The sequence below is a fragment of the Meles meles genome, chromosome 1 (assembly GCF_922984935.1).
Source record: "Meles meles chromosome 1, mMelMel3.1 paternal haplotype, whole genome shotgun sequence".
Taxonomy (NCBI): domain Eukaryota; kingdom Metazoa; phylum Chordata; class Mammalia; order Carnivora; family Mustelidae; genus Meles; species Meles meles.
In genome coordinates, this window is record NC_060066.1 from 216328446 (window position 1) to 216356098 (window position 27653).

At 60.0% G+C, this 27653-nt stretch overlaps 1 protein-coding gene across 10 annotated transcripts; it reads left to right on the forward strand.

The window, feature by feature from the left end:
- The first annotated feature begins 3050 nt into the window (after positions 1-3050).
- Positions 3051-27270, forward strand: SLC35E2B (solute carrier family 35 member E2B). 10 transcript variants are annotated; one of them, XM_046010653.1, is made up of 9 exons: positions 3051-3177; positions 14005-14436; positions 14622-14757; positions 15172-15299; positions 17670-17790; positions 19482-19535; positions 20028-20100; positions 22372-22517; positions 24299-27270. In XM_046010653.1, the coding sequence occupies exons 2-9, from the start codon at positions 14115-14117 to the stop codon at positions 24534-24536; spliced, it is 1218 nt and encodes a 405-aa protein (XP_045866609.1). In that variant the 5' UTR covers positions 3051-3177; positions 14005-14114; the 3' UTR covers positions 24537-27270. The 10 variants fall into 10 exon arrangements, with proteins under 10 accessions (XP_045866609.1, XP_045866617.1, XP_045866634.1 ...); XM_046010661.1 differs by lacking the exon at positions 3051-3177 and adding an exon at positions 3499-3636; XM_046010678.1 differs by lacking the exon at positions 3051-3177 and adding an exon at positions 4368-4482.
- Positions 27271-27653: the final 383 nt, after the last annotated feature.

The following is a 27653-nucleotide window of genomic DNA, read 5'->3' on the forward strand; positions in this document are numbered from 1 at the left end:
GCTGGGAAATACAAGCACCTGTGGTCAGTTCGCACCTGTGCCACGGGCAGAAGGGCGGCGCAGGTGCCTGAACTCAACCCTGGCATCCAGAGGTTCTCAAGATTCGAGCCGGCCGTGTGTGCAGATCCCAGGCTGGGCTTTGTCCCCTCTGGTGGCAGAAGGCCCGCTTTGAGGGCAAGGGCCAGAATCAGCTGGCTAGAGGGGCTGGCTCAGTGTTGGGCACTGCCTTTAACCACAAGGCCACGTGTCTCAATAATGGCTGTTGACCTGTGAGCCTTGGACTTTCCTGCCTTGGGGAGAGGAGGAGGGTGGGGCACAGAGGCCACAGGGTCTCAGGCCGCTCCAAGCTTCCAGGCTTCAGGGCAGTAGCCTTAGAACCCTTTCTGGCCTTTGCTGGCTAGGCTGGAGCAGCACAGGGCCAGACCCCAACCCAGGCCTCTGCTGAGTCGTCCCCCCCCCCCGCCCCCCGGCTGGCCTCCCTTCCATCTCCGGCCAGGCCACGGGCCGTGTCACAGCAATGCTGTCCCAAAAAGCAGTAGCGCCCCTCCTGCCCCGCGGTACCTGACCTGGAAGCCACAAGATGCCAGGAACCAGCTAGTGTGCCTGGGGGTGAGGGGGACCCAGAGTGGAGGATCAGTTGGAGAGCACAGAGAGAACGGCGGGGGGGGGGGACGTTGGTGGGAGGGACGTGGGAGGAGGCGGAACTGCACAGTGGCCACGTGGAGATCAGCCACTTCTGGCACGTTTTCCTTCAGAAAGATCCAGGCCAGAGGTTGGGTGGTTTTCAGAATCATGGAAACACTGAGGGTTTGGTGGGAAGGGGTGAAGTGGGGTTGAGGTTGGGGTGGGGCAGGGGAAAGGGAATGGCAGGCTAGGTCCCAAGCCGCCTGCAGACCCGCGGGTGGCCTGCATCAGCTGTGGCCCTCCCGTGCTGTGCCTCCCACAGAGGCCTCCAGTCAAGGCTGGCCTTCCGCCCCAGCAGCACAGAGGACAAAGGCAGGAGTTGACCTCAGCCCAGGGCTTCCTGTGAGCACAGTGAGGCCAGGCGTGGCCCCTTGCTCACCAGCACTGCTCCCCAGACACTGGCCTGAGACAGCAAAGGGGCTGCTCCCTAATCCTGTGGTCTTGCTTCCGTGACTTTTAGCCCTGTGGTGCCCAGAGGCTGAATCTCAGGGACAGGCTGCAGGTGCCTCGACTGGGGGCAGACCAAGGGGTCACACTGTAGAGTGGGGGGTAGGGGTACCCAAAGGGTTCTCAGGAAGGGCTCGTGTCTCTGGTTTAGGGACAGGAGCTGTTTTTCCAAACCAGCTTTGGTTGATGCTTCCTGACAACTTCGTCAGTGGGCCGGCTGGCACAGAAAAGGGGGCCTCCTCCTTCCCACCCAACAGAACTTGATCCAGGCCCCATTCTCTGGGCTTTGGAGGCTCCTGGGCCCCCATCCAGACTTCTTTGCTGTCCTCACTGTTGCCTGGGAATGGGGTTTCCTCTGGGCCTGTAGACCCCATTATCCCACCCGGGTGGGACCGTCAGACTAGGACCCACACACAGATGAGGCCTGATGAGAGGGGTGAGGGCCAGGAAGCCCGGAGCTGCACACACAGCAGCTCAGCCATCTGGGAGGGACCCGTGAACTTGCCACGGACGCTTTCCTCCCTGCTTTCCAGATCACCCTTAAACGTCATCCAAACCCTAAAGAGAGATCGTTGTCAGAAGGGGGCCCAGAGGTCAGAAGTCCCCTGTGTCTCAGAGGGAGGCAGGGCTTGGACAGAGGGCCTGACACCCCAGCTAGAGCTTCACAGGCAGGTTTCAGCGGAGTCTCGGCCTCAGAGTCTTTGTTGGTCAGGTCAGGTCTCCTCCGTCCCAGGGACTGCACCCTAACCGATTCACGTCTACACTGGCGTCCACGCTGCAGCCCTGGGTGTGCAGAGGAGCAGAGGCATTATTTAACGACCCCACTTGAAACCCAGCCGAGCGTGCAGAATCCTGGCCGGTCTGTATTCCTTCACGCAAAATTCTGCTTCCTGGAATCCGTCAAAGGAAGAAGCTGGAGCTCCAGCCCGTGCCCATACACACACCGGTTTGCACCCAACTGGGCCGCGGTGAAACCTCCGAGGCCACCGGAGCGGGCGGCAGCGTTTCCCCCGCGTACTCAGACAGGAACTGTGGGCAGGCAGAGAGAGGGGACGGCCGCCAGCTCTGGGATGCGTCTGCGGAGCAAAGGCTCTGCAGGCAGCGGCTGGAGGCCACCGGGGAGCTCAGACGGCAGGAGGGAAGGTCCCGGCGCACGACATCACTTCCAAACCGTTTCCCCGGATGACACGTAAGGAAGGGTTTGCTGTAACAATGTTGAGTTTTTATGACTTTGCTCTGGAGATTATCTGACTACGAACGACTCAGACCGCCCAACCCCAGGTCCGCGGAAGGCATCAAGCGTCTCAGGGTTTTGCGCAAAAAGCAGAATCTACGCTGCGAGCTTCGGGCCGGCGCACTCGTCCTCAGGGCCCGAGGCGTGGTGCAGCCGGCGCCGCACACTCCCACTTCTGCCGCTTTCGTCCTGTTTCCCCGGGGGCCGGCCCTGGGGCTCCCTTCGCGGCCTGGGACCGTCCCGGGGAGGGGCGGCCTGCGGGCACCTTGCGCTGACCGGTCCGAAGGGGAAACCGTGCTCACGGCAAAGCGCTGTGAGAAAAGCAAGTGAGAACCGAACGACCCCGGTCTCGCAGCGGTCATCAGCCGCGGGGGCAGGCGCGCGGCCTCGGGACCCAGGTGCGCGGGGCGCTCGCAGGCACCAGCCCCCGCAGGGCGCTCCCTCCGTCTCTCGCTCTACCGTCCCCTGAGATCAGAACCGCGCGGCGGCCCCGCGGGAATGGGAGGCCGGAGCCGCCTCGCACGAGCGGGACCCGCCAGAACACACCCCCGACCTGCGCCGCGCTGGGACGGCCCGGGGGCACCGTCGCCAGCAGCGAGCGCAGTTCCGGCGCGGCCGCAGGGAAGCTCTCGTGCCCACGACTCGGAAGAGCGGGCCGCAGGCGTCGAGGGCGGAGCCCGGCGCATCACTTCCGGCGCGTCGCTTCCGGCCGGCGGCGAGCACTTCCGCCCGCGGCTCGGCCCGCCCCCCCCCCCCCCCCCCCCCGGCCCGGCGGTCGCGTTGAGGGGCGGAGGGACGATGGCCGCCCCACGGTGAGGCGCTGCCCGCCCGGCCTCCGCCCCACACGGGACGGAACGGTCTGCTCGGGGCTTCCCGGCGCGCGCGATGCGACCCCTCCTCCACCCCCGCTGCGCGGAGCCCTCGGGGCGTCGTAGCTCGCCCACCCGACCCCAGGCCGCGGGCCGGCCGCGTCTGTTTCCCCGGAGGCCGCTCTCTCCGGCCCGCCGCCCGCCGCCCCCCTTAAACGCCGCGCGCCCTTGAGGCCCCGACGTGGGGCGGGGTCGCCCGGCGTCGGGAAGGCGCCGCGCCCCCGCCCGCGCAGCTCGGCCCCCTCGGCCCTCCCCGGAGTCGGGCGTCCTCCGAGCCTGGCTCGCGGGGACGGCCCTGAGGCGACCCTTGCGGCGGGCGCAGAGCCAGCCCCTGCGTGGGCGCCTGTCGGAGGCGCACGGAGACCCCGCGCTGGCTGTCGGCCCGCGGCCCCGCTGCGACCGGTGGGTGGAGAGGCCGCGGCGTGGGGGAGGGGGCCGCGGGCGAGCCCCGGGCCGGGCCCCCCCAGTCCCGCGGCGGAGTCGGGCCCGGGAAGCTTCGGTCGGGAGAGCCCTGATGCCACCCGTCCGGGCCGTTTGTTAGCGGGAGGGCGGCCGGTGGACCCGGAACGCGGAGTAAAAGAAGCGGCGAAGGGTGCGGCCGGGGGTGGCCTGTCGCGCCCCGGACCTGAGCCCGCCAGCCTGCTCCAGCCCCCGGCCCACCCCATGCCCTTGCGCTCGCGACCCCAGCGGACCCCTCCTCAGAGAGGCCCCCAGCCTCGGGGCCGGTAGCTCGGCCGGCGCTCCCCACCTCGCCGGGTCGGCCCTCCTCCGCGCGCCCGCGCCTCCCGCTCTCCCCCGCCTCGCTGGTCCGAAGGCGCGGCCCCCGCGGGGCGCACCCGCGTCCGCCCTTCCTGGCTGCCGGGGCCGCGCGGGCTGGGGGGCAGCGCTCGGGCCGGGCCGTGTGCTCGGACCCGGGGCTCCTTGCGCTGTAACTCCCTGGGCGCGGGCCCCCGAGGCGGCCAGGACTTTGCGGCGGAACCGGAACCGGGTAACCGACGCCGCATCCGCCCTGGGGCCTGAAGGCACCGCCGCCCGGGATTGCTGTCTTTCCTGCCTCGGGCTTTGGAAGACTCGGCTGTGCGGCGGCCTGTTGGTTCGCTCGGGTCCTCAGATGACTTCTCCCCCGGCTGTGCTGGGCCGCGTCCCCCTGATGCCCTCGCAGTCCGTCTGCTTCTGGTCACCGCTGCGGGAAAGGGAGAGAAAGCCTGTCCGGAGGCGGGTTCTTCTGTTCAGTGGCCTTGTTTCTAGGTCTGTTTTTTTACGATGGAGTTGGAGGTCCTTCCCCGCAAGTGCTGGAACTGGCGAGTAGCGTTTTAGAGCGCAACGGGAGTGTAGGAAACAGCATGAAAAGGGGCACCAAGAGTGGGCATAGAAAGGATTTGGGATGCAAGAAAGCCACTTTCAAGGTAAATGAATTAGAAGCTGGAGAGAAACAAACCAGGACTTGAACGAATGTGGGACTTGCCTCCCAGAGTCGCCTGCAGCCCTAACCCGGTCTAGGTTCCTCGGAATCGTTGGTTTACATCAGAGCACATGGTGCAGAACTTAGAACTGCTCTGGCTTAATCTATGACGATATCTTTTTGTCCAAAGTTGTCGGACTACATTGTGTCCCCTTGGTAAGAGGCCAGCATGGGACACGTGGCTCCCTATTGGATACTCCGGTAGCGTCCAGTGTCTCAGTCTGAGAGACAAAGCTCTACATCGGCCCTGGTGTGCACAGAGGTCCAGCAAGACCTTCGTTCGGTTGTTCCTTTAGAATAGGTTCCCAGAGATGGTGTACTGTGTAAAACTTGTAGACTTTCAGTACGTCTTACCTGAAATGCCCTGCTGACAGTTTGAACTGATCTAGATTTCCTTACCCAGTGTTTGAGAACATCTTGAGTTGCTCGTCCTAGAGCTGTGACGAGCTGGACGAGCTGCTCGTCCTAACCTCAGGCTGTGAGCTTTGGGATTTAGGATTCTGCAGATTGGCTGGGGAAGCATGGACATCTTGATTTCATCAGCCTCCAGCTGAGCTTTTCTTCACCGTGACAGGCGCAGCACCTGTGACGTAGTCTCCTGTTTGGAGCCCGGAACCTTCCTGGCTGGCCCCTCCCCCCTCGCTGCAGAGTTGAGCAGTGTCCTGACCCCCACTGAGGACTCTCAGACCAACTCACGATGTGCCGCGTTTGTTTCTTGTGGTGTCACCACATCTCGGTAGACCTGGTTTCCTTTTAGTCCTGCACATTGTGAGGTCAGCTCTGGGCCGGAGAGAAGCGCTGCTCCCTGGCCGAGTGCAGACAGTTCATGAAGCACCTGCTCCGTCGCTGGTCGGAGAAGATTCCGGCTTAGTTCTTGTTCTTCCTGCTCTGAAACGGAGACCCCCGTGAGCTGGGGGAGCTTGTTTCCAGGCTGACTCAGAACTGCCATTGGCGCGCAAAGCCAGCTCTGGGTCAGATGAGGGTCGCTGACCTTCAGTGTCTGCAGGACGAGAGTTGCTTCCCTCTGAAAACTCCTTGGGTCACGTGGTCTATGCAAGAGCACCAGGCCCTGAGGACAGTGAGTTGGAGTCCAGGGAGGCCTCTGCAACCGGGTAATGAGTGCGACCTGAGCTCAGGACCCGCCGACCTGTGGCTGCTGTGGGTCATGCCCGGCAGTCACTCGGGGTCTTGGCTGCACCGCGGACTGGGTGTTCTGTTCAGTCTGAACCGCAGGCTCACGACCGATGATCGGGACTTCATTTGATCCGTGCCAAGAAGAGCTTCCTTTCGCTCACCTCTGATGTGTGTCGCTGCGCGTCACCTGTTTCTGCTGTCCGATGTGGCATCAGGTGAACGTCCCCTGCCGGACGTGTTGGTTCTCTTGTGGACAGATGGCTGGGTTTCTGCTGTGGGCGTTCTTATATGTGTCTTGTGCACACGGGCAAGACTTTCTCTGGGAGAAGGTCTCCGGGATGCAGTGGTTCATGGGATCATGAGGAAGGTGGCCGGATGGTGATTTTCTAATTCTACCCTCTCTTTTACATCAGCCCATTGACTTTGGTCTGTAAACAAGGACTTTCTTCTCTTCCCCATTTATTGCTGTGGCTGTTCAGGTTTATCTTAATTCGGTGGGTTCTGATCTGCGCTGCCCTTACTCACTCTCTCTCATGCTGCCCCTGGTTTCCTCCAGAGGGCGTTCCCTCGTGTGCTTCTGTGTCCTTTAACCTGTCCTGTCAGTGTCTGAGCACTTCCCCTTCTTCTGGCCCAGTTAATGCCCGAGCCCTGAAATCGGCCATTTCTCTGTGGGGGCCAGTTATTTCCGTGGAGAATGAGATTTAGAAACAAGACCAGGACAGGGTGCTCACTGCGGCTGGGCTGTCCCTGCCTCTGGGCCCTCAGTGGCCAGATGATGAAGCAGATGCAGAGATGTGTGGACTGTGGTCAGCCGTGATGTGTGTGGCTCCGCCTGTCTGTACCCACAAGTGCCGATGCCCGACTCCTCTGCGGATCCCAGCAGCTCAGTCCGCTGAGGTCTCACTCCCAGTAGCCACAGAACTGTCACTGCTCAGTCCAAAACCCCTGAGCCATGAGTCCACAACAAAGCCCACCATCTGATTCACTGTCGAGGTTCTGTCCGTCTTTAATCTGAGCACATATATTCTGCAAACCGTTCAGAAGGTACATGGATGCGTTTTGTCTCCTCTCTCCAGTGCGACGATGTGATTTATTTGATCCGTGGCTTGGTTCCCCTCTTTCTGTTTGTGTCGCACTTCAGAAGTTTATTTTTGTTTTTTAAGCATGTGGGACATTAATATCGTTCCAGAAGTCGTCGCTCTCTGAACAGGGCATTCGAGAACCATGGCTCTTGTTTCCCTCTCCACGCTGTCCGCCACCACCAGTCTCCTCGGGCTCAGGCCTTTTGTTGCTCAGTGTGACTGGACTTGCTTGCTTGCTTGCTTGTCATCTCTAAATTTATTTATTTTTAGTCACCCAGAGTGGGGCTCAGACCCAAGAGCCCGAGACCGAGAGCCGCATGCTCCCCGCCAAGCCAGTCCGGTACCCAGCGTCATCTCGTGCTCCTGCTTTTCTCTGCTGGAACTTTCATTCTCCATAGTTCCTCCATGCCCAGGTCACTGTCTCTGTAATGGTTTGATTTCATATCTTTTGCTGCATTCCAGATAATTTCCTCGGACATTTTTCTCGAATGCAGTAACTTTTTTCAGGTCTGTCATTTCTGTGTAACCCATCGATTGAGTTGTTTTGTATTCCAGATTTTTCTGTTTTCTGTTTGAAACTGTAGACTGACAGGAAACCACCCAACCTGTACGCCGTTCCGTCAGCTCCCTCCCGCCGCTGTCCCCCGCGGCCTCGGGGAGACCCGGAAAGCACCTCGGGAGCAGCGCTCTGCCCGCACGTCCCAACAGCCCGCGGCTCATCCGCAGGCCGCACACAGCTTCGGCCTAAAGGCCGCTGGCGTCCCTTCTCCGGCGTGCAGTCCAGTCTGCGTGCGACCTGCGTTCCGCGGCCGCGTCCCCGTGGTCTCCAGTCCTTGGCCTGGAGTACTTTGTGACCTGTGTACTTTGGTGTTTGTCTGACACGTTCTCTTGACTAGATTTGTGGTCACTTGTCCGTGGCACGAAATCCACAGCCGTGCCACGTCCTCCTAGTGCGTCGGGTCAGGGCAAAGAGGACGGCGCTCTGTCTGTAGTGTTTTTGGCTTTGGTCGCTGGGTTGGGCTTAGTGTCCGCCAGTGTCTCGGAGTAAAGTCACTCCTCCCCTCTGTCATGCGTGGCCCCTGCGAGGGGAGCGGTTTGGATGCAAACGCGTCCTTGTTACATACAGCTCGGCAGTCGGGGGACTCATCTCTGCACATTTATCCCTGACGCTGTCTTGGGCTTGTCCTGCGGACCTGCTGCCCTTGGGCTCTGTCTGTCCCTCCCTGGAGCCGCCAGGTGGGAGCTCCTCCCCCACCAGCCACCCTCTCCAGGTAACCTTTGACCTTTGAACCGCACCCATTGATCTTCAGCTGCCAAGGTCTTCAGGCCTGAATTGAGCAAGATTTTCTCCGGAGCCTATTGCTTCTGCCACCAGCTGCTGTGGATGTGACTGGGCCCACCTGCCTCAGGCACCCCCGGCTGCTTTTTGGGGGGTTCCTGTCCTGAGTTGGAGCTTCCTGGGAGCCTCTGGTGAGATTCTGCTTCTGTCCTGCCCTTGATCCCAAGGCCCCTTTTCCGGTGGCGTCTCCTGGTCGCTGAGCGCTTCGTCTCTCCACTCCCCCCCTTCCTGGGACCTACTCCCGCCTTCTCTGCCTCCTTCCAGATCGTTCCTCTAGCGTCTGGCCTTCCTCTTCTCCTCGCTGCGTTCTCTGTCCAAGCCTCTCCTCGGGGCCCTGATTTCCATACTCAAGGTCTGTCCTTCACTTGTTGAATTCTCCAGAGAAGAGTCATCTGGTCTCCTGTCGGAAGCGGGGAGGTGCTGCCTGGCCCCTCTGTGATCCTCGGTCTCTGCTTTCCCTGTAGGCTGAGGCCTGTTTCAGCCCCTGACCCTGGGCCCCCGGAGCCCCAGGAGGAGTCTGAGTGTGGTCACTCTCCTGGCCAAGCCCCTTGACATTCTTCCTTTCTTGCTTCCCTCCCCCACCTCTGTCGGTTTCTGTCTCACCAAAGAAAAGCACGCGAGCAGCCAGGAATCCTGGCGTGATTAGTGAGTCTTTGGAGGTGGAGGGCGTGAGCAGGGCCGGTGTCTGTTCCGTCTTAGACTGCTCCAGACCTGATTTTCATCTTTGGACTTGGTGTGGAAACCGTGCGCACGTGGAGGTCTGCTGCCCCTCAGCCACCCTGCTGGGCAGGCGGCCTGGGGTCTCTCCGTCCCTGGGCCCGGTTGTCACATGGCTTCATCGCCGAGCTGGGTGGGCTGTCTGTGGAGAGGTTGGTGGTCATGAGAAGAGCTTGCGCCGGAAGGCGAGTGTGTCCTGGTGGCCTGAGCATTTGCCTTGGGACTCCGGGCGCCATTCTGGACATGGGGCAAGGGAGCGCTGGTGTGTTGTCTGCTGGTTGGTGTGACGGGGCCTCCGGGTCTCCAGCCCCCGCTGCATTCCACCCCGGAAGCCTGGTGGCTGCTTCTGTGTGGCTGGAAGGAGGGAAGGTGCACAGGAGAAGGCTCCCAGGCAGCCAGGGAGACCTGGTCACCAAGGGGCAGATGGTGAGTGAGGCGACCCCCGGTTGCCAGGAGAGGCCCTCATGCTCGGAAGCCTGGTCCGGGCAGCTACACGCCAGGCTCCGTGGGGCTGGGGAGGGGCAGGCAAGTGAGGTCCTCTGGGGGGTGCTGCCCACCCTGCCCTCCTTCCCCGCCTTCCTCACTGGAAGCTGGTCTGGCTTGAACTCTGAATCCATCATAGAAAGGAAGGTTTGGCTCTAACCGAACGAGCTCTGGCCTAAGCAGGCATCGTCTGTGTGGGTTCTGGGGCTCGGGGAGAACCGCTTTCCGGCGCCCGGGGTCCTTCTGCGCAAATCCGAGCTCAGAACAGTCTGGAAGATCACACGACGCCTCTCTGCACACATGCTTGCCCTTCGCCGCACCCCATCCCTGCCGAGCCCCCCACCATGTGAACTCCGGCCCGGTTCCCTGGTCCCTGCTCTTTTCCACAACTTTTTATGTTTTCGTTCTGAATCAGTATTGGGTGTTCGGCATGTTTCCCCGCCTCGGGTGAGCCTTCCGCGCTCGGTCCTGTCATTTCGGACCTCCGGCCGTTTTAAGGTTGCCCTTTGGCTCTTGTGGCAGAGGCCTTGGTCCGTGATGTGCTGGGATCGGTTTCTCCTTCAGGAGACGTTTACGTTGTGTTTTGCTACTAACAAATGCTGGGACACTTGGGTGGCTCAGTCCGTCAAGTGTCCAGCTCTTGATTTCGGCTCAGGACATAACCTCGGGGTCCTGGGGTCATTCTTGCACTGGGGCTCCGCACTCTACAGGGAGCCTGCTTCTCCCGCTCCCTCTGCTGCTCCCCCTTCTCGTGCTCGTGCGCGCTCTCTTAGTTAAATCAGTAAGTCTTCTAAAAAATGCTACGGTGGGGCGCCTGGGTGCCTCAGTGGGTTTAGCCCCTGCCTTGGGCTCAGGTCATGGTCTCAGGATCCTGGGATCAAGCCCGGCATCGGGCTCTCTGCTCAGCAGGGAGCCTGCTTCCCCCTCCCCCTGCCAGCCTCTCTGCCTACTTGTGATCTCTGTCTGTCAGATAAACAAAATCTTTTTTTAAAAAACATGCTATGTTAACCGCCCATCTTCTGGCGACTTGTGTGAGTATCACACACGGGTCTCCCGGGATCACTGGTCGCCGCAGGCAGCCTCGGCCACACGCCCGTGGGTCTCTGCTTTTATCATTTCTTGTCACTCGCGGAGACAGTGGTTGGGTCTGTGTGTGCCACTGGGTGTCTCCAGCCTGGGACTGTCAGTGACGGAACCGTGGGCTCCTCGGAGGGAGCGCTCTCCCACCCCCGTGGCGGCTCTCTGCTTGGCGGCGTTTGATCAGCCTGGGAGCTCGAAGTCATTCCGGTGCTTGGGCTGTGCCCGCAGTGTTCTGACCTCACTGGTCTGCGCAGAGACGGGCCGCTTTGTGTCAGCGCTTGGAGCTCGGGCGTGGGAGCATGCAGCCAGCAGGAGGACCTCTGCTCGGTGCTTCCCACGGGACCCTGCAGCAGCGGGGCAGCCGGACGTGGGGGCACCGAGGGCGGGTGGTCGGGGCAGGTCAGCGTGTGACTCTCTTGTGTCGTGGGCGCCCCCCACCAAGCAGAGTCACTGCCCAGCACAGATGTGACAGAGACACGTGAAGAGACGCTCCCATAACGTTCCTGGTGGCGCGGCGGTTTGTTAGCAGAGGGCGTGCGCTGGCGTTCAGGCACGGGAGCGGGACCCTAGCTGTGTGGAACCATGTGCTCGGGCTCTCCTTGACTGGAAACCCACGTCTTGTTGAAGGTCTTTACACGGGAGTATATGGGCCGTCGAGTGGTGGTTTCCAGTTTCCTAAACCTCCAACCACAAGCAGATGTGGCGCAGGGAGGATCTGGCCCTCAGAAGCCCCTCCTGGGGCTTCTCGGGGGGACATGACATGGACGTAGGAGAAGGAGAGTGAGTTTTCTCCGGTGGAAGCCCAGTGGGAGGGGTGCTTGGCCCGCAAGGGGTCAGTTACCCGCCGGCACGCTCTTCACCGTGTTCGTCGGTCTGTGGCTGTTTCCCGAGCCCCCGCACCCTGCAGACGCTGAGCTCTGCAATCAGCTGTGGCTTCCGGGCACCTGCGACCGGCACTGGACGGCGTCTCTGGGGAGCAGGCCCTGGTGGTAATGGGGGCCTCGAACTTGGGATTTGGCCCTGACGGGGAGGCTTTCCTGAGAAGGCAGAGTCTACAGAGGCGGGGAGGGGCAGGAGCCAGGGTCTGGGACCCTTGTGGCGGGGGGGCACTCTCTCTGGTCTTAGGATCCCTGCATCCGATCTGCACTCGCAGCCAGTCCCTGGTTCCAAGCCGGGGCGGTGGGGGTGGCGGACCCCCCACGTCCCCTCCGGCGTGGCCAGTCCTAGCTGCACTGAGCACCTCATCGCCCCGAATGGAACAGTGGGACTGGGCTGGAGAAGAGGAGGCTGAGCAGGGGGACGGTCTCGGAGCCCTGAGTGGTGAAGGGCTCGTCCCCAGTGCAGTGGAGCGGCTGGAAGGACCAGGCACACCCCGTTGTGCTCTGCAGTGCATTTGGGGCAGGGTATAGCCACGGCTCGGGTGCATGTGGGCAGCCAGGGTGCGACGGGGTGCTCGCTGGGGCCTGTGGCGCCGGGGGGCCTGAGCCAGGAGCGCTGGGGGCCAAGGCAAGGCGGAGGGAGGACGGCGGAGTCCCTGGTGCTGCCCGTGCCTGGGGCCAGGACCGAAGCCGGCTTCTGGGTGTGCGGAAATTCAGAGTCTTAAATTTGAGGAGCCCTGAGCACGTGTCTGCAGATGAGCAGGCGAGAAGTGGGGCGGGCAGCGCACACTCCCATGGGAGGTCCTGCTGGGGGGCCGGCGTGCAGGAGAGAAGCTGCCAAGCCCCAGTGGTGGAGCGGCCGACTTAGCCCCCGGACGCCTCCCACTGCCCACGCCAGGAGCCAGGGATGAGGAAGGGTGGACGTCCTTCTAGATGCGTAACTGACGGGAGGAAGGCCCAGGTGTCAGAAACGGAGGGAACAGGAAGTCCGGTGCGCGGCCCGTTTGAGGCTGGCTGGGGACTTGAGTCTGACGTCACTGGGAAAGGAGGGGGGACCCTGGCCCTCCTGAGATAGGGCAGGCTGCTGTCACTGGGCCTCGACTTAAAGCAGGAACTTGGAGAGCTTTCCTGCCCACCACCGGAAAAGCCAGGTCTGACTGAGCCTGTGATCTTAGGGGAGAGTATGGAGGCGCACCTGAGAAGCCGTCCCCGTAGGTCTGAGACCAGCAGGCGTGGGTTTGGCATGCGGAGGGTTTGTCTAGAAAGTAGCATAACATTGGTCCTGGGCCAGTGACACCCTGGGGCATGTGACAGAAGCAGACCCCAGTCCCTCAGTTTGGGCCCGGGGCGCACAGGGCCCCGCACGCAGGGTCTGCTGCAGGTAACTGATGTGCACCACACGCAGCCCCAAGGCCGAGCCTGCCAGTCAGGCCCAGGTGCCGCGGCTGAGGTCTCGGGTACGGGGCCCCTAGAGAACCCAAGACAGAAGATGTAAGAAGGGAGGAGAGAGCAAGACACTGGGGTTGCCCAGCCAGCTCCGTCAGAGATCCTGGGGGTCGTGAGTTCAAGCCCCATGTTGGGTGTCAAGTTTACTTAAAAAAAATTTTACACGAAGGGGCGCCTGGGTGGCTCAGTGGGTTAAGATCTCTGCCTTCGGCTCAGGTCATGATCTCAGGGTCCTGGGATCGAGCCCCACGTCGGGCTCTCTGCTCAGCAGGGAGCCTGCTTCCCCCTCTCTCTGCCTACGTGTGATCTGTGTCAAATAAATACATAAAATCTTTTTAAAAAAAAATTCTATGTTAAAAACAAAGAACAAGATGCAGTGAGGAAAGCAGACAGTTTCAGGTGGAACCAAATAGAAGTCTACAATGAAAAATCGGGGGATTATAACCGAAAACCCCGTGGACAGATCAAAAAGCCCGTGTCTCTGGCAGGTCAGTCCTCCTGCAAAGAGCAGCTGGGAAAGCGGGATAAAACACAAACCGTGAGGCACGGGCGGGGAGAGGCAGCAAGCATGCGGACGCAGCACGGAGACCCACAGAGTGGGCCGGGGCTGAGGCCTGTCCTCAGGAACTTGGGCAGATTAGGCGGAAAGGTGCAGAGCCCCTGGGATGGCTTCAGGGGGGCAGCGGCCTGGGTGGGGTCCTTCTGGGGCCTCTGTGCAGACGGTGGGCGCGTGGGGAGGGGCTGCTGGAACCTTTGGTCTCCAGCCCCTTGGGGAGGGGAGACGGGAGCTGTCGGGGCCCCGTCATTGCAGCGCAGCGGACAGGCATGTGGAGGTGGAAAGAAGGCTGGAATTCCGTGTTCGCATTTCCACACTCGCCGCAGCTTGGTGGTTCAAACTTTTTTTTTTTTAAAGATTTTATTTATTCATTTGACAGAGATCACAAGCAGGCAGAGAGAGGGGGAAGCAGGCTCCCTGCTGAGCAGAGAGCCCAATGCGGGGCTCGATCCCAGGACCCTGGGATCATGGCTCGAGCCCAAGGCAGAGGCTTTACCCCACTGAGCCACCCAGGCGCCCCGGTGGTTCAAACTTTTTAAAGACGTTAGAATGTCCACAGTCGATAATGCGGGTTCTTTTCCTGAACGTTTCAGCCTGCACTCTCTTGGGAGAGGCGAGTCGTGGTCCGCGCACTCTCTGCCCTGCAGACCTTCAGCCGGGAGTCGGCCCGGCCCGTGCTGCCCGCAGTCCTGAGGAGACCAGCATGTCGGCTTCGGCAAAACCCCTGGCGCCGGCAGAGCTGGCCCCCGGCCCCGACGACAAGCCCAGGGGGAAGCCGCTCCTTGCCTGGGGCTCTCTCTCGGGCCACCGCAGCGAGAAAATTGTTTTCAGCAGGAGCGAGGGAGCCCCCGAGGAGAACGTGCTCACCATAACCATCACCGAGACCACCGCCATCGAGTCCGACCTGGGCGTGTGGAGCTCCCGGGCTCTGGTCTACCTCACGCTGTGGTTCTTTTTCAGCTTCTGTACCCTCTTCCTCAACAAGTACATCCTGTCCTTGCTGGAAGGGGAGCCCAGCGTGCTAGGTAGCGCAGCTCCACGGCCTTCAGGGGGTGCGGGCCAGGCCCCTGGAGCCTGCGGGTTGCTGCTGGGTCCGGGTGAGGGGCACACGGAGGAGCCCAGCCCCTGGGAGGGAGGGCGCGGGGGGCGTGGGGCGCGGCCTGAGCACCTGCGGGTCGGGCCGGGGCGAGTCCGTCTGTCCCCTGTTCAGGCGCCGTGCAGATGCTGTGCACCACGGTCATCGGCTGCGCGAAGACCTTTGTTCCCTGCTGTCTGCATCGGCACAAAGCCCGGCTTTCTTACCCACCCAACTTCGTCATGATCATGCTGTTTGTGGGGCTCATGAGGTAAGGATCTGGCGTGTGGGTTGAGTGCTGCAGAGAAGGTCTTGGCCGCCACCAGGAGCGGGAGGCTGGCTGGCTGACGCCGTAATTACGTGGTACAGGCGTGTTTCCAGTGCAAAGTTCATGGGGTCCCAGGGCTGTCTAGACTTCAGGACGACACCTGTATTGGTTCTGTGGATCTGAATGCAGTCAGATTCCTTCTGGAACTGCCATGATCTGGTTTAAGAATGGTTTGGCGGTTCACCCCTCCTCTCCCTGGGCCTGCCGCTCTGAGCGTGTGGAGCAGCGCCTCGCTGTTGGGACCGCGGGGCCGGACCCAAGTCTTCACGGGGGAGGCAAGCAGGGCGGGGTGCGGAGAGGAGGAGGGCACTACAAACCGCCTCCTCCGTCACGGTGACACTTCTGGCTTATTTTCAGGTTTGCGACAGTGGTTTTGGGTCTGGTCAGCCTGAAAAATGTGGCAGTTTCGTTTGCGGAGACGGTGAAGAGCTCTGCTCCCATTTTCACTGTGATCATGTCCCGGATGATCCTGGGAGAGTACACGGGTGAGTGGTCCCCTGGCGCCCCTTCCCACCTACCTCTGCCCCTTTCCCCAGCTGCAGCCGGGCGCCGAGCTCGCCTCTCCGAGGTGGACTTGTTGACTTCTGTCCCAGAACATCTCTGAGCGGTGACGGTGCCTCACACACTCGTTTCAGCAAGCGCTGCTTCGCCTCAGCTGAGCGCAAGGCTGTTTGGGTATGTAGAGGCCTCGTGGCTGGTGGGTACGTCGAAGCTGGGGAAGGAAGAAACCAGGAAGGGAGGAGTCACTGGTCCCAGAAGGTGAGACGGCCTTCTGTGTCACGCAAGAGACTGCCTGGTGACAGTCACCTGCTCGTGCGCCCAGCGGTCGTGCCCAGGTTGGCCGCCTCCTTCCTCCTCCTCGACTCCTCTGACAGCCTCCTGCTCGCCCCTGCTTCTCAGCTGCCTGGCTCCGTTCTTCACAAGGGCCAGAAAGCTGATTTATTACAAATCGCCAGCCTTGGGTGACAGCAGACTGTTCCCAGCGACGCAGCACACACACGCTCCTGCTTTTCCCACCAGCCTTTGAAAATGGAGCCCGTCCAGCGTCGTTCCGTGGAAGCAAGCAGGGAGCGGAAGGAAGCGTGTGCTGCGCGGGCTCTCGTCTGAAGCCAGGACTGACCGACGTGGAGCTGCAGACACACCGGCTTCAGTTAAGACAATGAAGGACACAGCTGGACCCTCGCAGATGTGCGTCCCAAACCACACACGTTTGAGGTGGTGGTAAGACAGTCCGATCGGTGCAAACGGCAGCCCCTAGAAATCCCACGCCTCCAGAAACAAACACTCCAGAAACAGTGCCGAAGCGCACTGCGTAGCGGGGGCAGTGGGCCGCTCAGCTGCACAACGTTACCTTCAGTGACATGAGAACAGCAGGGTTTGGCTTCCAGTTGTGGTGCCTCTAAGCTCTCTTGTTGAGAACAGTGGGAACGTCTCGATAAAACTTACAAAGAGAATCTGTTGGGGAGAGTGACCGAGGGGCCAGGACTCCAGAGCTGAGGGTCACCCGCAAAAGGGACCCGATGTGTGACGCCCTTCCCACGGAGGTGTCTGCTGATCCTCGAGCAGTGGCTGGGACTCGGGACAGAGAGGCCTGTGGGGCTGCAAGCCTGAGGGCAAGTGCGGCCTGCCTGGGGGACACTCCAGGAAAGCCCTGGGCTCTCCCGAGACTCCACACACACCCACGCCCATGGCTGCCTCCTAACAGCAGAGCAAGTCCTTCCTGAGGACAAGAGGGTACCGGGGGCCTCACATTCCCCGGGTTTTCACACGTATAGTCCGTCATGCAGCAGACGATTCTGGGAAGACTGTGGAGCCAAGACCATATGCTGGAAAAGCGAGAGGGTGCCGGCAGGCGGAAGGCCCACCATGCCACATTCCCTTCCTCCAGCTCTCAGCCTGGCAGCCGCGTGGGCCTGCGGGCTGCTCCTTGGTGTCTGGGGGCTCCCTAGCGACAGGAGCCTGGACAGCATGGTCCTGTGCTGGGAGGTGGCCATCGTCCTCAGAGGCCAGCGGGGACCTCTCGCACGGAAGGCTTCTTCCCTCATCGACTGAAACAGTGGGATCTGGCGTTGAAGCAGCATGAGGCCCAGTGCCCTGTCTCCAGAGTGAATGTGCTTTTCCGTTCTGCTCAGCGGACTTTAACTCCGCGTCAAGTTTGTTCCTTGGGCTCCAGAGTGAAGCGGAGCGAAGTTGCCTCCTCACCATGTGCGGCTCCCGACGGGAGGCCCCCTGCGCTGGGGCGTCGAGCAGCCTCTGCCCCTGGCCCCCCGTGTGGACAGACTGGTCCGGAGACCGCTCGTTCTCAAGGGAGAGTTTGGGCAACGGCTGTGCCTGCAGGGCAGGCGGGGCTCCAGGGCATGGGGCCCAACCTCGTGGGTCTCGCCTGCGGGCCTGTAGACATGCCTCACGGAGAAGCCTCGTGAGGTTCCCGGCCTGGGAGAGGGTGGTGGGCTGGGAGCTGACGTGGACATGGACGTGTTCTGTTTCTCTCCGGTGTAAGGAATCATTAACTGCTGGGTTTGTTTTTTTTTAAAGATTTTTATTTATTTATTTGACAGAAGGAGAGAGAGAGATTACAAGTAGGCAGAGAGGCAGGCAGAGAGAGAGAGAAGGAGAAGCAGGCTCTCTGCTCAGCAGAGATGCGGGACTCGATCCCAGGACCCTGAGATCACGACCTGAGCCGAAGGCAGAGGCTTAACCCACTGAGCCCCCCAGGCGCCCTAACTGCTGGTTTTTTAACACAAGTGGAAGTTGGCAGCCTTCGTGAGGGCTATGAAAACAGCCTTGGCGCCCAGCAAAGATTTTCAGCGGGGGGACTGATGCGGCCTCCCTTCTGTGTATTTTGCCCTTTCCAGGCTTGCTGGTCAACCTCTCCCTCATCCCTATCATGGGGGGCCTGGCACTGTGCACGGCCACGGAGATAAGCTTCAACGTCCTGGGGTTTTCAGCCGCGTTGTCCACCAACATCATGGACTGGTGAGTCGAGGGTGTGGAGGCAGGTGGTGTGATCAGGGTGATGGGCGTGCAAGTCCAGATTAACTCAGAATCTCGTCCCATAATCCACACTGGACACACCCAATGCTTTTCCGAAATACCAAACAGTTTGTGTCGCAGTAAGGCAGCCTTTCCTCAGGAAACAAGCCAGAGTCGGACAACACGTGGTCCTGGTACGAAGTACACTGCTCGTAAGGACGCGGTTAGCTGCGCGCCGAGTGCCCTGTGGCTTCACGTGTCCGTCCGCGTTCAGCTAAGCAAAGGGGAACAGGCCATCTTGCGGCTGGAACAGAGGAGCAGTTTCTGGTCCGTGTCCGGGGCTGGCACTAGGAAGGGGGCAGCCCCAGTCAGGTGCCGGAGGGAAAGCACTGCCCGGGAGTTTCCTCATCCTACAGCAAGAGGGGACAGACACCGTGTCGCAGACTTCTCTCGGGATCAGTGAGCGCGGCCAGCCTGCATCCGGGCTGCCGTGCCGAGCGTACACTAGGCCTCGGCTAGCCCTTCTCTTGGAGAAGTCCTGCCTCGCACCAGGGCTGTCCTGCTTCTGGGAAGGCGGAGAGAGCCACACGGGAGTTTATTGTTGCCGTAGCTGTTGAAGTCAGACAGCTCACCCTGAGGTTTCCGGTGCTGGGCCACGTAGACGTTTAAAAGTCACTTGTAATTTCATTTCTGACATTTAGATGTATTTCCTTCTGGCTTTTCCCCTCTACGTTTGTAGCTCCCAGAAATCCAATACAGCCTCATTGTGTGTTCGGTCTGGGTCTGGCTCCACTCCCTCTGTGTGGTCCTGTGAGCGTCGCCTGCTGGCACCGGGGGCTCAGAAGCCTGGGCCCGTGACTGCCTCCTGGTGCGGCCCCAGCCGCCTGCGGATCAGTGCCTCTTTGTCTGGATGTGCAGGGGGGGTCTCCTCACACGAGGCTGCGTTGAAGTGTCTGACGTCATCAGGGTGGATTCCCAGCCGCGACACAGCCCGTGAACATGGACAAGGGCCCTTGACCCACACTGCCGGTGTTTCCCAGACAGTCGTTCTGGTTTCTAGTTCTGTAGCCAGAGCTTTGGTCTTACCTTGTCCTCAGCTAAGTTTTTGCATCAAAACCAAATGAAACCAGCCGCTGCTTCTGGGGCCCAGAGGGCCGGGTCCCCGGTAGACGTGACGAGCCCCTTGGTTCCTGGGCAAGCCGGGCGCTGTCTCCTCTCCTCCTCCGGCGGGTCTGTTCCGTCCGGAGTTTTGTCCGTTAGTCTTCCATGGGCGCCTCCGAGAGCTCAGACCGTTGTCCGCTCCCTCCCACACAGTCCGTCCCCGGGGCCCGGCCCGCGGCCCGTACTGATTTATGGGAACTCGAGGTCCAGGGCGGGGTTTCTATGCACTTAGAGCAGGGACTTTGGGCTCCTCTGACCCCTAAGAACTGGGGACCCTCAGGCACACCACTTAATCTCTGAGTGCCTCAGTTTGCCCTTCTGTAAAAGGGGCCGGTCATGCCCCCCCCCCCCCCCCCAGTGAAGCAATGCCCAGGAACTCCCCAGCGTGGGCCTGGCTCGTGGTGCACGGACGGGGACTGTCCCCGAGGGGCTGCCGCCGTCGTCACTGCTTAGGAAGGGAGCAGATGCTGAGTCCTCTGAGGTCCACACTGACTCCTTGTATCTCCTCTAACCTCCTCTTTCCTCTATTCTAGTTTGCAAAATGTTTTTTCAAAAAAGCTCCTCAGTGGGGACAAATACAGGTTCTCGTAAGTATCATTTGCCCGTAAAACTCCCAGTTTTGTAGGCCCGAGAGGACTTCCTGCCCATTTGAATTGAGGGTCCCCTACAGACCTGACGCTTTTTCCACTTGGGCTAACGTGGCTTTTAAAGGTACTTTGTGGAGGGGTGCCTGGCCAGCCCCGTCGGAAGAGCAGGCGACCCTTGATCTCAGGGTGTGGGTTCGAGCCCCGTGTTGGGTGGAGAGACTACTTAAAAAAATAAACCTTAAAAAATAAGTAAATAAATAAAACTACTTGGTGGAAACTTGGAAGAAAAACCCCTCCTGTTTCCAGTTGCCCCCTGAGGCACCTGAAGGGCCGGCTGGTTCCTGGCTGCGTCTGTGAGTGCTCCCAGGCCCTCCCCATCGGGCCGCACAGCGCAGACGCTAGTTTGCGGGCGCTTGGGAGCTGCGAGCGGGCTGCGGGAGCCTGGCCTCCACTGCACCGGGGGAGCATCAGGCGCCTTCCTTGCCCCCACAGGGCCGCAGAGCTGCAGTTCTACACCAGTGCCGCGGCCGTGGCCATGCTGGTCCCCGCCTGGGTCTTCTTCATGGTGAGTCTCAGGACGCCGCTGGGTGCTGGCCTGTGCCGTCGTGTCTCCGCGGTGACGGGCGAGCGGGGGGTTTAACCTAACTGTCCAGGGTGCAGGGATGGCGGGGATGGCTGCTTGCCACATCACTCACAAGGGGTCAGCGGCGTGCACTTGAGAAGCCAAAGCTCCGAGAGGCGTCTGATGCTGGCTTGTGCCCGTCAAGGCCAACTGAGGCTGCGGAAGTGTCCTGAAGTCTTAGCATGAGGGTTTTTAGGCTTGTTTTATTATTGGTTTAAAGTAACAGGTGCCCACTTAGAGCGAGCAACAGGACGGGAGGAGATAAAGCAGAGACGGTCTGTCTCCTCATCACCCCGACCCACTCCTGCAAAGCCCTTTTCCAGCCTGTCTCCATGGCTGGGATCATACTCGGGCAGACACGTGTGTGGTTTGATTCTAGCAGTCTTAGGAAGCTGTGTGTCCGTGTCCACGCGGACCTTTTTGTTTTGTTTTTTTTTAAACACAAATGGAACTGGCCTCTTCCGTCCTATGCTTGTGCCCCGGGGTGTGGCTGTGCGGACCTGTCACAGCCCCTTGAACAGACACCTGACTGCTTGGCACGTTTCGCACAGACGGCGAGTTTCCCTTGTCATGTCTTGAGCAGACAAGGGTGTTTCTCTAGGATACATTCTTGGAATTGAAACGGTTGATGGAAAGATGTATATATCTAAAAATGTTTTTATTGTGGTAAAACGTACATAAGCATAAAATTGGCCATTCTGACCACTTTAAAGTGTGCGTCAGTTAAGTTCACGTGGTGGTGCAGCCGTCACCATCCGTGTGCAGACTTTCATTATCTCGGACTCACATTCTGTCCCCACTAAACAGGAACTCCCCGCTTGCCCCACTGGGGGAGCAAGGCTTTACCTCTCCCTGCTGGGGCTCCGGCTGCCCGAGGAGCCGGGCACGAGCCCACAGACTGATTTTACATAAGCTTTCCGTGACAGGGGAGCCTCACGAGGAGACCAAAGGAGGGCGAGTCTGTGCGCGCGCTCCAGGCCGAGCAGGGAGACGTGGCCGCGGGGGAACGGCTGTTTGTGGGGCGGAGGCCGTGAGTCCGCCAGGCTCTCAGGCTCTGGCGAGGAGCGTCTTTCCTCCAACGGCGCGCGGCCTCCACATGGCCTCTGTCTCCTCAGGGACGGGAAGGGAGCTCAGGCCCTTCGTGCTCCTGCTGTTTTTAAGGGTCTTCAGCCCAAAATAATCCTGGTGCCCAAGTGGCATAGTTGTGTTCTGAGCTCCTTCATCCCTCCCCCAGCCGGCGGCACCCACGCTGTCCTTTCTGTCTGTGTGGATCTGGCGACCCTAGGTCTCTCGTGTAAGTGGAGCCCTCTGGGATCAGTCCTTTGGGGACTGGCTTATGTCACCGGGCGAGGTGTCCCCGGGCCTTCCTGCTCTAGCAGGTCCCGCTCCTCCTTTTTTATTTTAAAGATTTTATTATTTATCTGACAGACAGAGATCACACGTAGGCAGAGAGGCAGGCAGAGAGAGAGGAGGAAGCAGACTCCCCCCTGAGCAGGGAGCCCGATGCGGGACTCGATCCCAGGACCCTGAGACCATGACCTGAGGCGAAGGCAGAGGCTCAACCCACTGAGCCCCCCAGGCGCCCCCTCACCTCCTCCTTTTTTGGGCTGAGTCGTCCGAGTACGTTTGTCCGTCCATCCCTCCACTGACGGATGTCTGGTTGCTTCCTCATTTCGGCTTTGGCGGACAGTCCTGCTGTGAACCTGGGCGTGCACAGAACGATTCAAGACCCCGCTCTCGGTTCCTTGGGCGTGCACCCAGACGTGGGGTTGCCGTTCTCGCAGGAGTTGTCTGCTGAACGTGCTGAGGACTTCCCTGCGGTGCCTACACCATTTTACTTGCCCCCAGCAGCGCTCAAGGGCTCCGGCTACCCCCCATCCTGCCCTGCGCCTGTCCTTTCCATTTTCTGTTTGCAATGCTCACTGTGCTCGCGGGTGTGAGGCGTCTCCCCCGGTGCTATGGCTTTGCATTTCCCGGATGGTCAGTGATGCTGAGCTCCCTGTCGTGGGCTTCTTGGCCACGCGCGTGCGTGTGCTCGTTCAGAGTGTGGGCGGGTGCTGTTTGGGTGCCGCGCGAGAAGGCTGTTTGCAGACCACTGCTTAGCCTCAGCTTGTGGGCCCAGAAGACTGGGTACCCGTGACCGCCGGCTTCCCCGAGGAGCGCCGCGAAGGGAAGACGGCAACAGCAGAGCGTCGCTTCTGTTCTGACCCACAGGACTTGCCGGTGATCGGCCGAAGCGGCAGGAGCTTCGGTTTCAGCCGGGACGCGGCGCTGCTGCTGCTGGCCGACGGCGCGCTCTTCCACCTGCAGAGCGTCACAGCCTACGCCCTCATGGGCAGGGTCTCCCCGGTGACGTTCAGGTGAGCGCGGTGGTTTCCCAAGAGACGAAGCGCGCGTCCTGCTCGTTGGCAGAGGAGCGGGCTTTCAGCCCAGGGATCGCACGAACGGTCTCTGTGCGCGTCGGATGTGAAGGGAGGGCCGTAGCCACCTGCTGTGACCGCCAGGCTGTGCTGTTCGGAGCTGTTTGATGCACGGTGAGGCCCAGGACATCAGTCCCTAGGGGGCCCCGCCTGGAAACAGGAGCAGATCGAGTGTCTGTCTGTCTGGGTCAGCGCGTCCGTGGTACGGCCTGTGATGCCGGAATGTTCTGCTCCTGGGCTGTCCGGTGGGGGGGGGCCACGGGCACCTGACGTGGGGTGAGTGCAGTAAGGAACAGAATTCTTCTTTTATGATTTTATTTATTTATTTAGTTATTTGAAAGAGAGAGCATAAGCAGGGAGAGCGGGAGACGGAGACGCAGGCCCCGTGGAGCAGGGAGCCCGATGCGGGGCTCAGTCCCAGGACCCTGGGATCATGACCTTAGCCGAGGGGCAGAGGCCTAACCCACTGAGCCACCCAGGCACCCCCCAAGAGATGAATTCTTAATTTCATCGAATTTTCAGCAATTTTAATTTGAATAGCCACATGTAGCCGTAGGCTCCCACATTGGAGGCACAACTCTGGAAACAGAGACGAGCCAGAGACCTTACTGGCTTCTCTTTCTTTCTATAACTTAAAACGTTTAATAAAAGCACCATTTCAAGACTAGAGAGTTTTCAGTAACAAGCAGAAAAGCACGAGCTCGTGTCCATAGCAAACCTAGAAATCCACGTTCTTAGCTTTGGCCACGTGTTGCGGAGGTCAGTGGGCCTTTTTTTTTTTAACTTCTGAACGGGCAGCAGAGACGTGGAACAGCCAGGCCTCCATTTCTCCGGGGCTCCCTCGGGCGGCTGTCGCCCCTCCCTGCTCAGGCTGCTCTGGCCCAGTGCGGCGGCCGTGCGGGCCACCGGCTGCGCTCCCTGCCCTGTGACCCGTGTGGCCCTCCCCCTTCCTGGCTTCTGACTGGGGCAGGTCTGTAGCAGCGCCGGCCAAAGTCGGTCAGGGCTTTGACATTCTGAGGCCCGGGGTGGTCACTGTCTCTGCCACAGGTGCTGGTATCCATCTGGGGCCAGAAATTATTTCCAAATATCCCTGGAACTTTGTTTTTTCGTAATTGTTAACAATGGTTCAAAAAGGGCAAAAGCAGAAAACCAATTCTCTTTAAAGAAAATAGCTTTTTGGTGTGTGTCTTATTCCTATCGTAAGAGCAATACTTAATTCGTCATTGGAAGCTTGGAGAAGACCGAAAAGGACAAAGAGTAAAGCTCACGTAGCTCGCGCTCCCCAGACACAAGTGCCGTGAACACGCCAGTCCGTCACATTAACTGCGCTTCTGCGGGGCCGAGCCTGGCTCGCACAGTGCTGTTTTCACTGACGAGACGGAGTCCCGAGGGCCTTTCTGGGGTGGCTGCTGTTCCTCTCCGCCCGGCGGCGTCTGCAGAGCTCTCCGGCTCTTCAGCAGAACGCTGAGCTGTTTAGGGGAAAATGCCATAATGTCTGTGATTTACTTAAAATACTTCAGTCCCAAAATAGGAGGAAGCAAATAAAGCAAAATGTCAGTTTAGTCTGCAGGACGGGAGCATGGCCGTTCGTCATAACCTGTCCCTGCTTCTCTGTTGGACACCCTTGCTAGTGAAAGTGAGAAGGAGGGAGCCGGCGAGGCAGCGACCCTGGGCTGTGCGGGCGGCGGGCCAAGCCCAGGCTGTAACCCCTGTCGTTGCAGCGTCGCCAGCACCGTGAAGCACGCCTCAACCACGTGGCTCAGTGTCATCGTCTTCGGCAACAGCGTCACCAGCCTGTCAGCGACCGGCACCGCACTAGTGACGGCTGGTGTCCTGCTCTACAACAAAGCCAAGCAGCACCAGCGGGAGACCATGCAGAGCCTGGCTGCGGCCGCCAGCCGGACAGCAGAGGATGACACAGAGCCGCTGACCCCCAAGGACCCCCGGCCACACCACTGAGCTGTGGAAGCCCCGGCAGGTGCCCGGGGCCCCGAGGTGCTGCCCACCGCTGCTGTCCTCCTCACTGACACAGACACCCAGCCCCTCAGGTCAGTAGGGTGCAGGAGACCAAGGGACGTGCCGCCTTCCCTGCTCCTTTCTTGAGTTTTCAGTGAAAACCACGGGAACTTGTACAGGGATCCCGGATGCCAGCTTCCTGGGGCAGAGCCCAGAGCCGGCAGCCGAGCCACGGCCGCGTAATGTGAAACCCCCACCTGCCGACCCCGTGATGAACACATGAGGGGCACTGGGACCCACGCTAGCCTCTGCAGGCCCTCACCAGCACCCAGGTCCGGCGACAGTGAGGCCAGGCCCCGGTGCCTCGGCGAGGGGGCGTCCACAGGTGCCAGCATGCACCACTCCCACAGCTTGGTGCCAGCTCCGTGTCCCTGGGCCTGCACATGTCATTCTGCCATCTGGCGGGGCTGCCGTCCTGAGACAAAAGGCCCAGGTGCCACTGCCTGGGCCAGAGGCCACAGTAGCCAGGTGACCACAGAGCTAGGAGAGAGGGGAAGGGGCACAGAGGAGGGAGGGGGGGGCACGGAGGAGGGCAGGCTGCTGGGCCCTTGCCCTCCTGCCCTTTCAGCCAAGGCGTCCTCTGCGCCCCAGAGCTGTCAGCAGCCGGTACCACGTAGGGAAAGGCCACTTGTGGAGGGGAAAGTGCCCCACCCCTTTCAGGGTCTCTGTTGCATTAGGCCCCAGACCTCCCGAGGGTCCCAGCTCTCACCTGTGGCCTTCATTCAGGGACCCCCGATGTGATGATGGTGGCTGCTGGTCACAGAGGTGGAAGACAGACCGGTGTTTGTGGCGTTTAGCTCAGGACAAGGATATACAGACATTCCCTTTTGTTTTCTGGGCCCGTGTGTGTAACATGGGCTCTTCGGAAGGTTCCCTAGAGGTCCTCCTGCCATGACCCCGCTGGTCGGGCCGCACCATACCTTGTCTCTTGGACAAGGATGCTAAGGGTTTCCCTCATGCATGAGGGAGTTGGGGGTGCTGGGAAGAACATTTGGTGTGCTCACAGTTTGGTCGCACTGCCCTGACGACGACGGTGGAGTTTTGAAAGAAGGAAACAGCCAGGTGGCTTCTGGAAGGTGTGCTGTGCGGCCGATAACACACTGAACCCGCAGGCTGGCTTGGCCTGGCTCTCGCCTCCCAGAGCAGACGGACCACCACGCTGGGCATCTGAGCCCTTCGCAAGGTTCGGGCTCCAGGCCTCCGCACTCTGCTCCTCCTCTCACGTCCTGGTGGGTTCTGGTCAGGGCTCTGTCCTCTGCCGGCCAGGCTCTCAGACCTCTCTGTGGTGCCACGCTCACACGCTGGGGCGTGTCACCCGCAGCCCGGCCGCCTGAGGCCCGCCTGCCGTGACTGAGTGAAGTAGCCGACAGAAGGGCCTTGGCGCTGACAGCCCTCCGTCGGGTTCCCCCTCCCTGTTGTTCAGTCCTTGGCTCCCATCATCTCTTCACTGGTTTTCCGGCCGGCGTCTCAGCTGGGAAAATGAAGAGGTCAAATCTCTTGGAGACAAAGAGCAATAATTATGTGTCGTTAACTTCTGCCCTGCTGGAAGAAGTGTGCCGCGATGGCGGGTTAAAGCAAGGCCTTTAAAACTACAGCCTTTTCCAGTGCCCACATTTTCCACCAAAAATGAACGAACAAAACAAAACAAGAAACTGCAACCTTTTCATGAAGCTGACTTGTGCGCCCAGCGGACAGGCAGGCGTGGGCTGGCCTGCGTGAAGACGTTTATCATGAGACTTGCCCCATTTCTAGCCCCTTTCCTCGCCGCTTCCCCCACAAACAACGCTGAGGAGGACTCGTCGGAGGTACCTGGGGCGGCAGGATGTGCCTGGGTCTGGGAGGACCAGAGGGAAGGCCTGGCTTGCACAGCACCGTGCTCCCCCCCACCCCGAGAATGTGGCCGCTGCGCCCCGCTGCCGACGGGATGGGGTAGAGGACACATCTGCGGTCATCTCGTTGCAAGATGATTTCATGCTGCCTTTCTCACGGAGGGCATCCTCGGAGTGTGACCAGGTGGGCAGCGCCTGCTTCTGAGCCTCATGAGGGACCGAGCACCCTGCGTGTCACCTGTGTCCAGTCTCCTCGCAAGCGGCTGTCGGCAGGTGCAGTTTTCCAGAATCAAAACGAAGATTTTCCTGAATTATTAGCAAATGAGGTCGTTCCCAGCAAAGCTGCTTCTGAGACATTTCCTCAGAACACAAGTTGTGGCCAGCGCTGTGCTGGCCCGGCGCTTACGTTCCTCCTTCCTGTGTCTGGTCTCTGTCCAGGACAGCCCTGCCAGGAGCCAAAACCCGTGGCCTGTGTTGGCCATGTGTGGAATGAATGTACAGACAAGATAGGTTTTTTATTAACCGTGTAGTAGCGTTTCTAGTATGTTATTGAGCCGTCCCAGACACGCTTGTATCAGTGTTGACACTGGGTGGCCCCGCTTCCTCGGGTCGGTTCCTCCCGTGTCCGTGGTCGCTGTCTGTGCCTGTGTGAAGAAGCACTTCAGACAGGCGTCAGGTCAGGTCATTTGCTCACCTGCATTGATACTTAGAGATGTAGGATGTCTGGCTTTACGGAAGCTTCCACTGAAGGGCCTAAAAAGCTTTTTTCTTTTTCTTTTTTTTTTTAAATTCGAGTAGTCATAATTTCCTGTATATCAGCATTAAAATAATCTGCCCTGGAAAGCTGAGAATATTCTTGCACAATCCAAAATGTGTCTTTAATTTGAGGAAAGCACACATGGTGAATCAGAGACGGTCACACGCGGCACAGCGACATCCGCCGCACCGGAAATGCTTTTCCCAGAACCCGTGGGTTCTGCCTGCGAGTGGTCCCTTGGATGGGCTGGTAGTTTTGTAAAACGTGGCGTTTTACATCTGGCTGGTGGTGTGCTTTCCCAAGGCCTGAAGTGTTTTCATGGTTTCCCTGGGTTGGAAAAACTAAAGGAGTAGTGCACATGGGGGTCTCTTCGTCTGCCTTTGACCAATGTACCTCTGAGGGCTTCATTCTTTCACAATGTCCGTACCCGCTCTGGTTGGGGCCTCTTCCTTTCCTTGGGTTAGAAATAAGAAT

Coding starts and splice junctions, on each gene's coding strand:
- SLC35E2B (XM_046010618.1), top strand. CDS start 5,997: ATGTGTGTCGCTGCGCGTCACCTGTTTCTGCTGTCCGATGTGGCATCA. Junction 15,300..17,669: donor GATCCTGGGAGAGTACACGG/GTGAGTGGTCCC, acceptor TGCCCTTTCCAG/GCTTGCTGGTCAACCTCTCC. Junction 17,791..19,481: donor TCCACCAACATCATGGACTG/GTGAGTCGAGGG, acceptor CCTCTATTCTAG/TTTGCAAAATGTTTTTTCAA.